The sequence below is a fragment of the Oncorhynchus gorbuscha genome, linkage group LG13 (genome assembly GCF_021184085.1).
Source record: "Oncorhynchus gorbuscha isolate QuinsamMale2020 ecotype Even-year linkage group LG13, OgorEven_v1.0, whole genome shotgun sequence".
Lineage (NCBI taxonomy): Eukaryota > Metazoa > Chordata > Actinopteri > Salmoniformes > Salmonidae > Oncorhynchus > Oncorhynchus gorbuscha.
The window spans coordinates 64,339,373-64,352,884 of NC_060185.1; the positions used below are offsets into that span (position 1 = coordinate 64,339,373).

Sequence of the window (13,512 nt, forward strand, 5' to 3'; positions counted from 1 at the left end):
ATCCTCACTCTGGCTGGATTCCAATTAGAATTACAACATCACTTTGCAAGCCAGCATTTGACTTACACGCCTAATGTAAAACCAGGAATTTCTGACCACTGTTAGTTTAAGTAATGTAGGCCCTGAAAGAAAATCCTTATTATATATGTAATGTACTGTAAAAATATATATAAAAATGCAGGTAAGGCTGGTAGAACCATTCAGAGGGTTCTAGGTAGATCCCTTTGCAAAGTGTTCTACCTAGCACCAGAAAGGGTTCCCTTAAAGGGACAAACCGAAGAACCCTTAGCACCTTTTTTCTAAGAGTGTAGGTCTACGTACGCACAGTATAGACTACTCCCAGGGACACAGACTGATACACACAAGCGTGTAGGGGCATTCTTCCCAGTGCAGGCACGCAGGCTGCCATATGAGTATAAGAGAGCTCTGCCAGGTCCACTCCTGTGATAAAAGATGGACTTGTTGGCGAGGCTGGCTCAGACACATGCTACCTACCCTGCCATCTGGTTGTGTTCTGACTAATAACTCTCGCCTGACTAAGCAGACAATCTGCTCTGCGGCTTTTTCGCAACGGAGAGCCCATTGTTTGATACGTCAATCTTGCTCCTGCGCTGATCCAGCAGCATGTTGAATTTTAATCATCTTTACCGACAGGTTGAACCCATTTATTAAATCCTTTGGTGCAGTGCATACAAATAAACTTATTGAAATAAATATGCATATGTATGCAGCATTGTTATATGCACACGCACACAATTCTATTATAATGAATATGCCCGTTCTACTTTTCCCAAGTATATAATTCCCACTGGACTTTGTTTCCCCAGCATCATACATTTTGCTTCTCACCCTAGATTTTTACACACACACACAGGGAAGACTACTAAATTGCACACACAAAATCATAAAAATAACAATACAATATTAAGCTCTTCTTAAAAGCACATAATTAACATTCCACACATTTTGGATTAATTTACACAGACTTTTAATAGCTTTATTTACAGATGAATTCTTGACAGTTTTTTCCCCCTCTGTTGGCATAATTCAGTGGATGCCATATTTGTCAAACCTTTACATTGTTTTAAACTTCCAGTCTCAATTTGCTTGAGGAGCGTTATTGGTGAACAATGAGGTGAGTGTTTTCCGCTTTGTTTTCTTTCTTTTTAAAAATGGGAATCCAAATGTCTTCCTGTAGGAGGCCAGAACCAAATAAAAAAAGTGGGAGGAGGAAAGTGATGATTATGAATCATGGGGTGGGTGGGGCTACCTGCTGATGGAGTGGGCTGGGGAGGGGAGTTTGGGAAGTTAAAACTCTTAAGACAGGTGACATGATACGGATGTGGCTACTGCAAGGGAAAAAAATAATCTGTAATGTTTCCTAGCAAGTGCCAAAAGAGTGGAGATGGGGGAGATTAAGAAAATGGCTCTGTTCAAACAATCTAACACTGCTTCCTTACTTTCTTCAAGGTCATAGCTGATGTAAAAGGATTGTATAGTTAAATAGGATGCCAGTGAAGAGTGTTTGGACAAAGCCAGCGAGTGAATGGGGTCCAGCATGTGCAGAGAGGAAGGGCACTTGGTTCAAGTCATTTGATTGAGGTATGTGAAATGGAAGGGTATAGTGCCAATGTGAAGATGGCAGGAAAGCTGCAGCCTGGTACAGAGCAGAGACGATGGTGATTATGACTAAGGGGAGAGGTGCCAGGAGGTTGAGAGGGGGTATCCAACAGGTGTGGAGGTAAGGGGTCAGAGGAACAGAGGAGGGCTTCAGGTGGAGGGAGACTGAAGGGAGAGGGTGTGTATAGAGGAGTCAGATGGGGGCCGGGTGAGGTGGCGTGATGGGTGGTTTGGGACCAGGGGGCCGTTGAGACTCAGTTACTGAGCAGTAGCTCTGTCGCAGTCTCCACGTCCCAGGATTTCGACGACAACGCCACTATTACTGCATTCTGTGGAGACGGGACGAAGAGTAGAGAAGGACGTTTATAACACAGTCATAACTATGCTAAAGTATTCAAACAAAACAGATCCATTGGTGAACCATAATAAAAATGTAAATGAGTTATGAAGGTATCGACCGCTGAGACAGCATTAGGGCTAGTCACGTGGGGCCCACTCACTTTGTCGAAGCCCATGGCACAGAGTTTGTCTATTTTGCGGGTGTACTCTGGACTGGAGGAGGGGGCGCCGGCGTACACATGAGACCAGAGTCTGGCCGTCTGTTTGAACATCTCTGGGTTCTGCTTATACTGAAGAGTGAGAACACACAACACTGAGTTGGCAGTATACAAAACATCACTAGGCTACAATTTAGTAAAGCAATTGTACACGAGAGGGCATGCTAAAACTACTTTATAAGCAATTATTTTGTGCAAAAAAAAAGAAGAAAAAGGTGTTTTGCACAAGCGAGTGTACAATTGCTTTTCTACAACGGGTTATCAACCTATTCATCAGCTACTATATCATCCCTCAACAAAAATATAGGCTAGTCGCAATGCGTCTATGGTTACTAGCCAAGCCAGCTGACCGTTCATTCTATCGGTTAAGCTGCCAGAGACGCAACCCAGTCATAAACTCTGTTCAATATTTACATTTAAGTCATTTAGCAGACGCTCTTATCCAGAGCGACTACAAATTGGTGCATTCACCTTATGACATCCAGTGGAACAGTCACTTTACAATAGTGCATCTAAATCTTAAAGGGGGGGGGCTCAATATCCCCATCGTTGGCCGGCAACGCCGTTATGGTAGAGTGACCAGACAGAAGCTACCCCTCAGTAAAAGACACATGACAGCACACTTGGAGTTTGCCAAAAAGCACCTAAAAGACCATGAAAAACAACATTCTCTGATCTGATGAAACCAAGACTCAACTCCTTGGCCTGAATGCCAAGCTTCACATCTGGAGTAAACCTGGCACCATCCCTACAGTGAAGCATGTTGGTGGCAGCATCATGCTGTGGGGATGCTTTTCAGCGGCAGGGACTGGGAGGGACAGGATCGAGGGAAAGATGAACAGAACAACGCATCCTTGATAAAAACCTGCTCCAGAGTGCTCAGGACCTCAGACTTGGGCAAAGGTTCACCTTCCTTTCAACAGGACAATGACCCAAAGCACAGAGCCAAGACAATGGAGGAGTGGTTTTAGGACAAGTCTCTGAATGTCCTCTAGTGGCCCAGCCAGAGCCTGGACTTGAACATCTCTGGAGAGAGCTGAAAATAGAGGATCTGCAGAGAAGAATGGGAGAAACCCCCCCAAATAGAAGAATGAGAACCCCCCCCCCCCCCCAAATACAGGTGTGCCAAGCTTGTAGCGTCAATCCCAAGAAGACTCAAGGCTGTAATCGCTACCAAAGGTGCTTCAACAAAGTACTGCGTAAAGGGTCAGAATACTTATAAAATGTGATATTTCATTTTTTCTTTTTTTATCAATTTGCAAAGAAAATCAAAAAAGCTGTTTTTTCTTTGTCATTATGGGGTAGTGTGTAGATTGATGAGGTGAGAATAAGGCTGTAAGGTAACAAAATGTGGAAAAGGGGGTCTGAATACTTTCAGAATGCACTGTGAGAAATCAGCATTTGAGGATTATGCTGATTCATGATTTCGACTGGCTGAGAAAAGATGTCCGTTTCGTCCTGACACTAATTCTCAATAGGACAGCGGAGATCGAATTTCAATAACATAACAATGTTGCAAATGCCGAGAGACAGACCGCAACGTTGGCACAAACCCCACTTGTTGCAAACCAAATGTTAAGCTCGAAGCAAATCATGTCTAGATGCGTTTTACAGTGGAGACCAACTTAACGAATATGGCAGGCTGGGCTGATGGGACAGCGGATGGAGCAGGGATTTCTCAGATTGATCAGAACACAAGATGCCCATTTTTGCGTCATAGGCTTACCCGTGCTGAACAGGTTTTTTAGTATGGCTGGCTTAGAACACATCGCAACCAATCACAATGCTTGTTTTGACCAACCCATTGCAGAATAAACCGGTGAGGAGACAGAGCAAGTCTAAAAAAAAACACATTACAAAATCTGCAAAAGACATTCCAGGCATACTTATGCATGATCTCCCTCTCCCACACATGCACACAGTGTTCCTCTCACTTGATTGGCCACCACAGCGTCCTGTGGGTCGTCTGGTTCTGCAGCTGCCAGTAAGGCCTGTAGTGACAGCAACACTGTCCTCAGCGTCATAGCTGCCGCCCTGTCAGACACACAGAGGGAACACAGAGTAGTAAGACCTGGGATCAGCCTTAACCAAGACATGACAATGAAAATACATTTGAATTTTAGAGTGTTGAAATAAAGTGACTCACCACTGGTCTTTGAGGATGTCCAGACATATTGCACCTGTGACTGAGCTGATGTTGGGATGCCAAATCTTCGTGATAAATCGTACCTGGGGGGCCACAAGAAGCACATAAACAAGTAAATTAATTAGCAAGGATTTCACCCTGGCACAGGTCAATGTTGACAAAATCCACAACTGAATGACAAACATCAGAATATGTTACACACACACACACACACACACACACACACACACACACCTACCTTTGGTGGATTGAAGGGATATGTTTCTGGAATTTTTATTTCTAGTTGATATCTACCACCTAAAAACATTTTTTGGGGAAATAATTAATCACAGCAAGAAATCTATATCCTTTTTCATGACATGAACAACACTCACTCTAGGTAAAAAAGTGCTTTGAATCCTATTGTGGTAAGTTAGGTAATCTGCCTCAGCCCTCAAGTAAACCCAGGCGAGCTTGTCCCAGGTAAAGCTGTTAGGTCTGTCTGAATAGACGACAGTAAACTACCCTGGGCCTCACCTTCATACGGTGTATCAGGTGGCCCTGCGATCTCCCCCTTCAGCTCTGTGAAGTTCTCATCCACCAGGTCCACTTTTATCTGGTTTTTACTCGTCTGTCAGTGAGAAGAGAAGTCAAAAGTTAGTTCTGTCACAGAGCATGGGCCAGGGTGTAAGGAAAGGAGGGGTATCCGTCAGGGGGTACCTCATCCCAACTTCCTCTCAACACAGACATTCTCACAGAAGTGAGAACTAATACTTTCACATTAACGGTCTCCTTGCACTTGAGTATGACAGATACCTTGATAACAAGCAACATAAGACTTTTTGAAAGTAGTGACTTGTGCCATAGATTCTGATACGATATCCGAAAGGGCCAAAAGCTACCGGTATCTTCTTGCATCGTAAAGTGCTCTAATCTGTAGGGACATTATTTTGCAGACAGTTATGAACATTTCCACATGCCGTGTCGCATTATTCAAGTGTGTTAACTTCTGTGCAGCATGAGTGGAGAGCTAACATGATGTATCCCAGACTCCCAGTGCAGGATAGCAATGAGAAAGTGGACCAGGCACGGTGCACTAAAATAAAAGGGTCGGCTGTGCTGATAGACAGGCTTGATCCGCGAGACACATTTGACAGAAGTGCCGAAAGTAATTTTAAAAAAAATACAATATAGAACCGAAACGTCTTTAAAAAATAAATCATAGCATCAAAAAAAAAGTACCCAAGTTTCAGTATACCGTGCAACACTATTAAGCTGTGAAAGCCAGAACTGTGTGTGACCACTCGGTTACGGGGACACCACTCTGCCGAGGACACCCAAACCAGTAGACACTGCAAAGCCCAAGCAAGCCTGACCCGCTCTGGAAGTTTCTGTAACCCTGCTTGGGATATTTACACTATATTGGCTATTGGTTGAGACGCAGGGTCCGTTCTAGCTTGTTATGTCAGGGTGGGGGACTGGAAATGTAAAATAAATGCATTTAGGTTATAGTTTATTAAGATGCATGAATACACCACACCAACAGCCTGATAAACAATCAATTGGCTGTTTTAAAATTAATTTCCTGCAATTTCACATTGTTATGGTCAATAGATGTGATAGCATGCTTATATATGCTTATATGCAAATACGTGATTCTATTCCGTAATAGGGTAAACCGTGAGGTGTTCCAGCTAATCAAATCAACATTTATTTATGTTCCAGCGTAGTGTAAGCTACACAATACAATGCCTACTCTCAACTAAAGCTCTCCTTGCAAACCGTGCAATTATTCAGCTATATGTATTTGTGTTTACATTAGGCTATAGCATGTGGTCATAGGCCTACAAGGCTATACTGCAAATTGTTGTTTGTTCCTGAACAAGCCGTATGGCACAGCTACCCTTCGACACCACAAGTGAAGTATGACTCTGGGGTATCCAGTGAACTTCTCCCATGTGGTGCAGCATGGACCCTATGGCCCCTTCTCCTCCACCTCTGGGATACAACTCAGCACCAAGTCTCCCTAACAACCCAGCATGTGACTTATTATTCTACATTGCGAGTACCAGGGAGTTGCAGTGCAGTGGACATGGCTGCATACGTCATAGGGAGGACAGTTTCGCCCGTATTGAACAGAACATTATGCAACAGAAGACCAGATCCCAGGGTTCATCATGTCAGGGGAGCCCTCTCCAACAGGTTGCAGTAGAGAACATCGGACAGTCAAATGAAGGACAGCAGCAGGAATTTGTCTCTTCGGCCCCGGCACCGTTGCCAGGTGTGACTGTGACCATCGGGTGTAACTATATTGCTTCTCCGGTCCTGGCACCGTTGTCAGGCACGGCTGCGACTGAGACCGGGCAGGGACACGTCATGTCCTCGGTCCCCGCCGGTCCTCAGGAGTTGCCTGCTACAGAGACTGAGCCCACAACAGATGTCATTCCCGATTCCCCCCTCCACTGCTGTGGAATCTGGGGGAACCCTCTCCTATGTGATTCCAGCAGCATCGCCGAATGGTAGTGAGCCTATGTCGCTGGCTGGACCCTATTCCTCACCGGGGGGGGGGGGACACAGCCACACTGGTGTCACCAGCTACTAATAGTACAGATTTTCCTGACCCAGCCACAGCCCTGGGTCCCAAGCGTGCACCACCTGACCCAGCTCCAGTCCTGGTCCTGCTGGACTCAACCCTCAACTGTGGGGGACACAACAGACCTCATCGGGGCAGACCACCCAGACATCACCCCCCAGTGTCCTGTCCCAGGGGCACTACCTATTCCTGCTCCTGGGGTCTGAGCTGATCCACCATCTGCCTTGGACTCACCAGTATTGGCCTGGACACTGGATCTACCGGTGGGACCTTCTCTGGGGCTTGCCCTGGGTCCACCTCTGGGGCCAATCCCGCCTCTGGAGGAACCACTGCCATGCCTGCTCTCCGCTGCTGGGGGTTGGCCTGCCTCAGTTGGAGCTTGCTCACCTGCCGGGCCATGGACACAGGGGACATCCTGGCCCGCCTCTGTGGAGCCCCACTTATTAAAAAGCTCAGTGTCTTTCAATGTAGCACCGTCATAGGATGCCACTTTCCAACAAGTCAGTTCAAATTTCTTCCCTGCTTAAGCTGCCCCGGTCAACTGTAAGTGCTGTTATTGTGAAGTGGAAACGGCTAGGAGCAACAACAGCTCAGCCGCGAAGTGGTATGCCACACAAGCTCACAGAACGGAACCGCTGAGTGCTGAAGCGTGTAAAAATAGTCTGTCCTCGGTTGAAACACTCACTACAGAGTTCAAAAACTGCCTCTGGAAACAACGTCAGCACAACTGTTCGTTGGGAGCTTCATGAAATGGGTTTCTATGGCCGAGCAGCCACACACAAGCCTAAGATCACTGTGCGCAATACCAAGTTTCAACTGTTGTGGCGTAAAGCTCGCCACCATTGGACTTTGGAGCAGTGGAAATGCATTCTCTGGAGTGATGAATCACGCTTCACCATCTGGCAGTCTGACAGACAAATCTGGGTTTGGCTGATGCTAGGTGAGCGCTACATGCCCGAATGCATAGTGCCAACTATAAAGTTTGATGGAGGAGGAATAATGGTCTGGGGCTGTTTTTCATGGTTCAGGGGAGACCCCTTAGTTCCAGGGAAGGGAAATCTTAACGCTACAACATACAATTACATTCTAGATGATCCTGTGCTTCCAACTTTGTGGCAACAGTTTGGGGAAGGCCCTTTCCTGTGTCAGCATCTATGGGTGTGCACAAAGCAAGGTCCATACAGAAATGGTTTGGAAGAACTTGACTAGCCTGCACAGAGCCCTGACCTCAACTCCTTCGAACACCTTTGAGATGAATTGGAACACTGACTGCAAGCCAGGCCTAATCGTCCAACATCAGTGCCCGACCCCACTAATGCTCGTGGCTGAATGAAAGCATGTCCCCGCAGAAATGTTCACACATCTAGTGGAAAGCCTTCCCAGAAGAGTGGAGGCTGTTATAGCAGCCCATTAAGCAGAATGCCCATGATTTTGGAATGAGATGTTCACCGAGCAGGTGTCCACATACTTTTGTAGTGTCATGTAGTGTACATCCCATGTTCATCTTCCTCAGGGTGTTTAAATAAAGTTCCCGTGTGGGTGTTAACTCCTGGGCTGCGTTATTCCCCTCGAACCATGGGTGGTGTCAGTGAGTCACATCCATAGAGCCGGGTAAAATACGTAGAGCCGGGTCACACTCTTTCACTGGTGCCGTCCTTTCAGCACCAACCGCTTCAAATAAACACGATGCTTAATAGTCCTACTCATCACGTATTATTACAAATAGGTCATCACTTCTCACCATGGTGCTCGTTTAGTAAAGTTAGACAAAAGCTTAATCAATGTCTCGCAAGATCAATGATTAATTTGCATTTTACATAACAGAACCGACTGGAATAGTGTATCAGGCCTAGAACGTTCCCGTTACACCAAAAACACCTCATTTCTAATGAGATTTTACCACGGTCAGCTGAAGCAGCATAGTCCATTTGTCTTGTGCACCAAAACTCAACCGAGCGCGCCACTAGGCGGGATACATGCTTCGACTGAAACAAAATGCAAGAAAACGCATCTGCTCTAATCCGCTCATGAAACAGTAATTCAAGAGCATCTAAATGCATATTCCCATGAAACAGAGATATCAATCAAATAGATTGGCACGCAGATGCAGTTGACGTTTCACCAGTAAAACGTGAAGAATTATCTTTCGCGATTGACAGTGACGGCCTATTTTGAAATTAGGTAGCCTATGCCTAACTTGCTACTGGAGGCTATTAAAAATATAAAATATTTGAGACAATCTATGTGTGGGCATAGGCAGTTAGCAATTGGAGGATGCATTGCATGCATATTCTTTCATGATAGGCTATTCAATAGGTTACATCTGTCGGTACAAAAGGAAAGAACGTCATAAACAAAAATTGCGCTCCATCACCTAATTATGATAGCACTACACTACTGGGTTTGCGGCAGTGGAGGCTGCCGAGGGTAGGATGGCTCATAATAATGGCTGGAACAGAGCGAATGGGAATGGCATCAAACACATGGAAACTATATGTTTGCATTTGATACCATTCCACTCATTCCGCTCCAGCCGTTACCACAAGCCCGTTCTACCCAATTAAGGAGTCACCAACCTCCTTTGGTTTGTGACTATGAACTTCCATTGTCTCCGATTCAGTTGCAGTCATTCCGTTAACAGATTTTTTTGGGTAACAGAATAGTGCATTTGAATTACTTCATAAATCATAAACCACATTTGTATTTGTAAAAACAAACTAAATTGGGAGGTCTAACTTTACTTGTTATTTCTGTGAAGTTTCATTATCCTCCCTCATGAGGGAGAGAAAGTAGAAAATATCTTAAAGATGTGGGTTTTTGATAACAGAATGACAAGACACTAGGCAATATTTCTTAACTTAAAGAAGACAAATAATTTCTGCACAACTAAATATAAAATGTTGAAATTATTTGGACAATGGACGCAATGCAAGAATTCTACAAAATACTGCAGTAAACAAATCTGTTTCCACTAAAGGTGTGTTTGTAAATTCAATCTGGAGTGCCAGAGTGCGCTGTCAGGTTGTCCGTTAGTAAATTCAGAGCATTTCGCTCTCGGAGCGCACACTGGACGCTCTGGCTGAGGAGTGGGGTACATCCGAGCAGTCTGACCTCACAGTGGTAGTCAAGCATCCAAGCTAACTGTCTAACGTTCGCTAGCTACCTCCAGACATAAACAAGAGATCACCTCACTGACCATTTTACTTGACCTAGCAGAGCTGATTATGCTGTTTTTATGTTATCCAGAGCATTGGTGACTAAGTGTGCTGCTGGCAGCAATTTAATTGATGGCTGTTAAATGTTCGTAAATTCATCAGCTATTCTGCGCTCTGGCACACTCAGACGAGAGTGCACTGAAATCAGAGTAAATAGCCAGTGCGAATTTACGAACGCACCCAAAATGTAAATTATGTGGTCGTCAAAGTACATAAATAATTTGAAAACAACGTGGCAGTAAAAATCCCAATACTGTGCCATGAACATTTAAATCTGTGGGCCAACCCTTCTAGTGAAACCCCACAAATCATTGTGTTTATAATTACGATGGGTATTCCTCAACCTAGAGTAAGATCGATGTGACATTGTATTGCCAAGAGCTATGGGAAAGTCCTGAGGGTGTTTCACGGTCAACGGACAAAGTCCTGAGGGTGTTTCACGGTCAACGGACAAAGTCCTGAGGGTGTTTCACGGTCAACGGACGTCTTGACTGAACTACACTGAACAAAATATACAAGCAACATGTAAAGTGTTGGTCCCATGTTTCATGAGCTGAAATAAAATATCCCAGAGATTTTCCATACACACAAAAAGCGTATGTCTCTCAAATTGTGCACAATTTGTTTACATCCCTGTTAGTGAGCATTTCTCATTTGCCAATGATCCATCCACCTGACAGGTTTGGCATATCAAGAACATGATTAAACAGCATGACCATTACACAGGTGCACTTTGTGCTGGTGACAAAACGAAATTCTAAATTGTGCCGTTTTGTCACAACACAATGCCACAGATGTCTCAAGTTTTGTAGGGAGCGTTCTGACTGCAGGAATGTCCACCAGAGCTGTTGCCAAAGATTTGATGTTCATTTCTCTACCATAAGCTACCTCCAACGCATCTGTTGCGTTCATATTTTTGTTCAGTTGGTGCTAGCTGTGAGGGAAGGGCCTTACGCCGTTCGCTGAGACAACGAGCCAGAAGAGCGGCAGCACTGCGCGTCATTGGCTGTAATTGTACCAGCAGCAAATTTTGTGATTAATGGTTTTATTCTTTCAAGTAAAAACTACCAGAATTCAGTGGCTACAGCCCTACAATCAATAAAAACATAGCTGAATACCAGTGAATTGAAAATATGTCCCATCTTGTCTTTTGTGCAGCTGGTTCTTGTGTGGAGCTCACTCTGTTCTGTGCTTAGGCTAAATATTTGCTGCAGTTTATCCTCCCATCACCAGAGTAACTCATCAACACCAAAAATAACATTACAATGTAACCCAACTCGGATGTAGGCCTACCGTAGAAGTAAACTATGTTATCCAACTAGGAACCTTCTGTGTTACAGTTCAGACTTAGGTGAGAAGTGTTTTGTGTGAATGTTTTGGTGGGAGGGTGTGTATTAAGTATCTAATTTGCATAAAGTAGTATAAAAAGTGGTATTCTAATTTCATACATTTGTTCGAATTGTTACAAACTATTTAGCATAAAACTACATTATTGTAATTATGTACTCCATACTGCCACATTTACATAATATAGCATTGAAATGAAAAGACGTCATAACAATATGACCACTCTATCTTGAGATATTGGACAAAACATGTTGAATTTAAGAATCCAGACAGGTAATTTGATGCCTTTATCGACTAGGGATTAACATGGACCTGTCCCAAGACCTTTTTCAATAACTTGAAAATAAGACCGCTCAGCTACATGTATGGTAAATCCTATCCTCATGAAATAAAGTGTTCTGCGTTTCTGGGAGAAGCATCTATAACATGACATGCAAAGTATAACACCTGAACCAAAGTTACATTTTGTCCCCTAAAACCCTAATATTCGTTTCCAGTTTTTAAAAAAAAAGTGTTTTGATGCATTTCTAATATTTGATGATGATGATTTCTCTTCAACCTAGCCTGCAACAACACAGGTAGAAAATGTCACACTAACGTTAGATTTCGAACCCTCTGCGGCAGAAGTTGCACCCTGGTGGTAACCAATTATGTATATAACAATCATTGGTGGTGACATATCGTTAGCGGTGTGTGGCAAATATACTTTTTAGCTAGCTTGTTGGCTAAATAACCAGACATCTAACGTCTTCGCCTCTGTAATCATATCAAGCCAGGGTGAGCGTATTTGCGTGGCTTATTTCACTACCCCTGGCCTAACTAGGTTGCTAGAAACGCGATCTGTATAGTAGTAGCTGGCATCCAGGCGGGGGGGTTTCCTATAAGCTAGCAGCCATAACTAACGATAATGTAGTTACCAAAAAGCCAGTCACATTTTCCTTCGCTTTTGCAAGCCAGCTAGCGCCTTGTCTTTCTCGTTTGTTAACAACTGGTACCGCTATCTAGCTGTTAGCTAACAAAACACTACTTTCCAACAACAGGCAATAATCGTGTTTGACACAAACTCTGCTAACGTTGCTAGCTACCTAGCGTCAGATTCACGGTCGATTGAAGAAAATAAAATCACCAACCTCCTCGCTTTTGAGAACCTCTTTAAATTCCCGTTTTATCCTTTGAACCGCGATGTTGGCCATGATTTCGCCGTGTTTCTGTCGGAAGGGAACACGATCCTCTCGGTCACAGGCCTTACTTGGCTTCAGCCCTCCTAGTTAGCTAGCTAACCCAGCTAATTCGCAGTCCCCCTCGCACTTTCGTTCTCTGCCTCTGTCACTTTTGGATCGGAGCAATAATAACAGCTGCTAGCTACGGCCACTAATTGCTAAGTTCTACTGGAACGTGACCGAGCCCTGATGTCATAAAATATAACGCTAGTTACAAAAGAGCCGAGGGACCTGTGTATTTTCTCGCAATATTGCCACTATGTACGCAGTGGACAGAAGGTGGTCCTGGAAACATTTTAATACCAACTACATGCAAGCTGAAATTCGGGTCATGTGATTTCTACAGCATTGATACCCTCCCTGTCATTATAACATTTTAGAGGGGCTTCTTATGTCTGCAATAACTGGTAGACGTACTTGCATGAGTGGAGAATTTAAAAACAGGCACACATTTGCTTGTATATGCTTGATTATTTTGTCCAAAGTTAACGTTCAGTAATACATAATGACAATGTATATTATATTTCTTGTTACCTAGACCTCACTTCTTATCATCAATGATGCAACATTCAGAACCTACCTATAGAGTAGTATGTATCTGGGACACTTATAAGGTCCACTGTACACCTTCATAAACCCTGGGGGTGTATTCATTACGCCAATTCTGTTGCAAAACATTTAGTTTGTTGCATTGCAAAAAGTTTTTTTAACAGAAACAGTTTACTCCAAATAAAAACGTTTTACAACGAAAATGTGAGTTTCTATTGGACAAATTCAGGTAGGTCCCTCAAAGTTTTGTTCTGTTTGCTTCCGCTTGGTTCTTAAACGTAGACAG

At 44.0% G+C, this 13,512-nt stretch overlaps 1 protein-coding gene across 1 annotated transcript; it reads right to left on the reverse strand.

The window, feature by feature from the left end:
* Positions 1-651: 651 nt before the first annotated feature.
* LOC123993308 (ubiquitin-conjugating enzyme E2 K) lies at positions 652-12,998 on the reverse strand. Its single transcript, XM_046295319.1, has 7 exons — positions 12,588-12,998; positions 4,840-4,933; positions 4,562-4,620; positions 4,324-4,406; positions 4,112-4,211; positions 2,121-2,249; positions 652-1,949 (listed from the first exon to the last, which is right to left on the reverse strand). Exons 1-7 carry the CDS (start codon positions 12,648-12,650, stop codon positions 1,875-1,877), a joined length of 603 nt encoding a protein of 200 aa, XP_046151275.1. The 5' UTR covers positions 12,651-12,998; the 3' UTR covers positions 652-1,874.
* Positions 12,999-13,512: the final 514 nt, after the last annotated feature.

Excerpts from the sequence above, each read along its gene's own strand:
- LOC123993308 (XM_046295319.1), bottom strand. The coding sequence starts at position 12,650 with ATGGCCAACATCGCGGTTCAAAGGATAAAACGGGAATTTAAAGAGGTT. Across the intron at positions 4,621-4,839 it reads ACCTGATACACCGTATGAAG|GTGGTAGATATCAACTAGAA; the intron begins GTGAGGCCCAGG and ends AAATGTTTTTAG. Across the intron at positions 2,250-4,111 it reads ACGCTGTGGTGGCCAATCAA|TATAAGCAGAACCCAGAGAT; the intron begins GTGAGAGGAACA and ends CTCACTCTTCAG.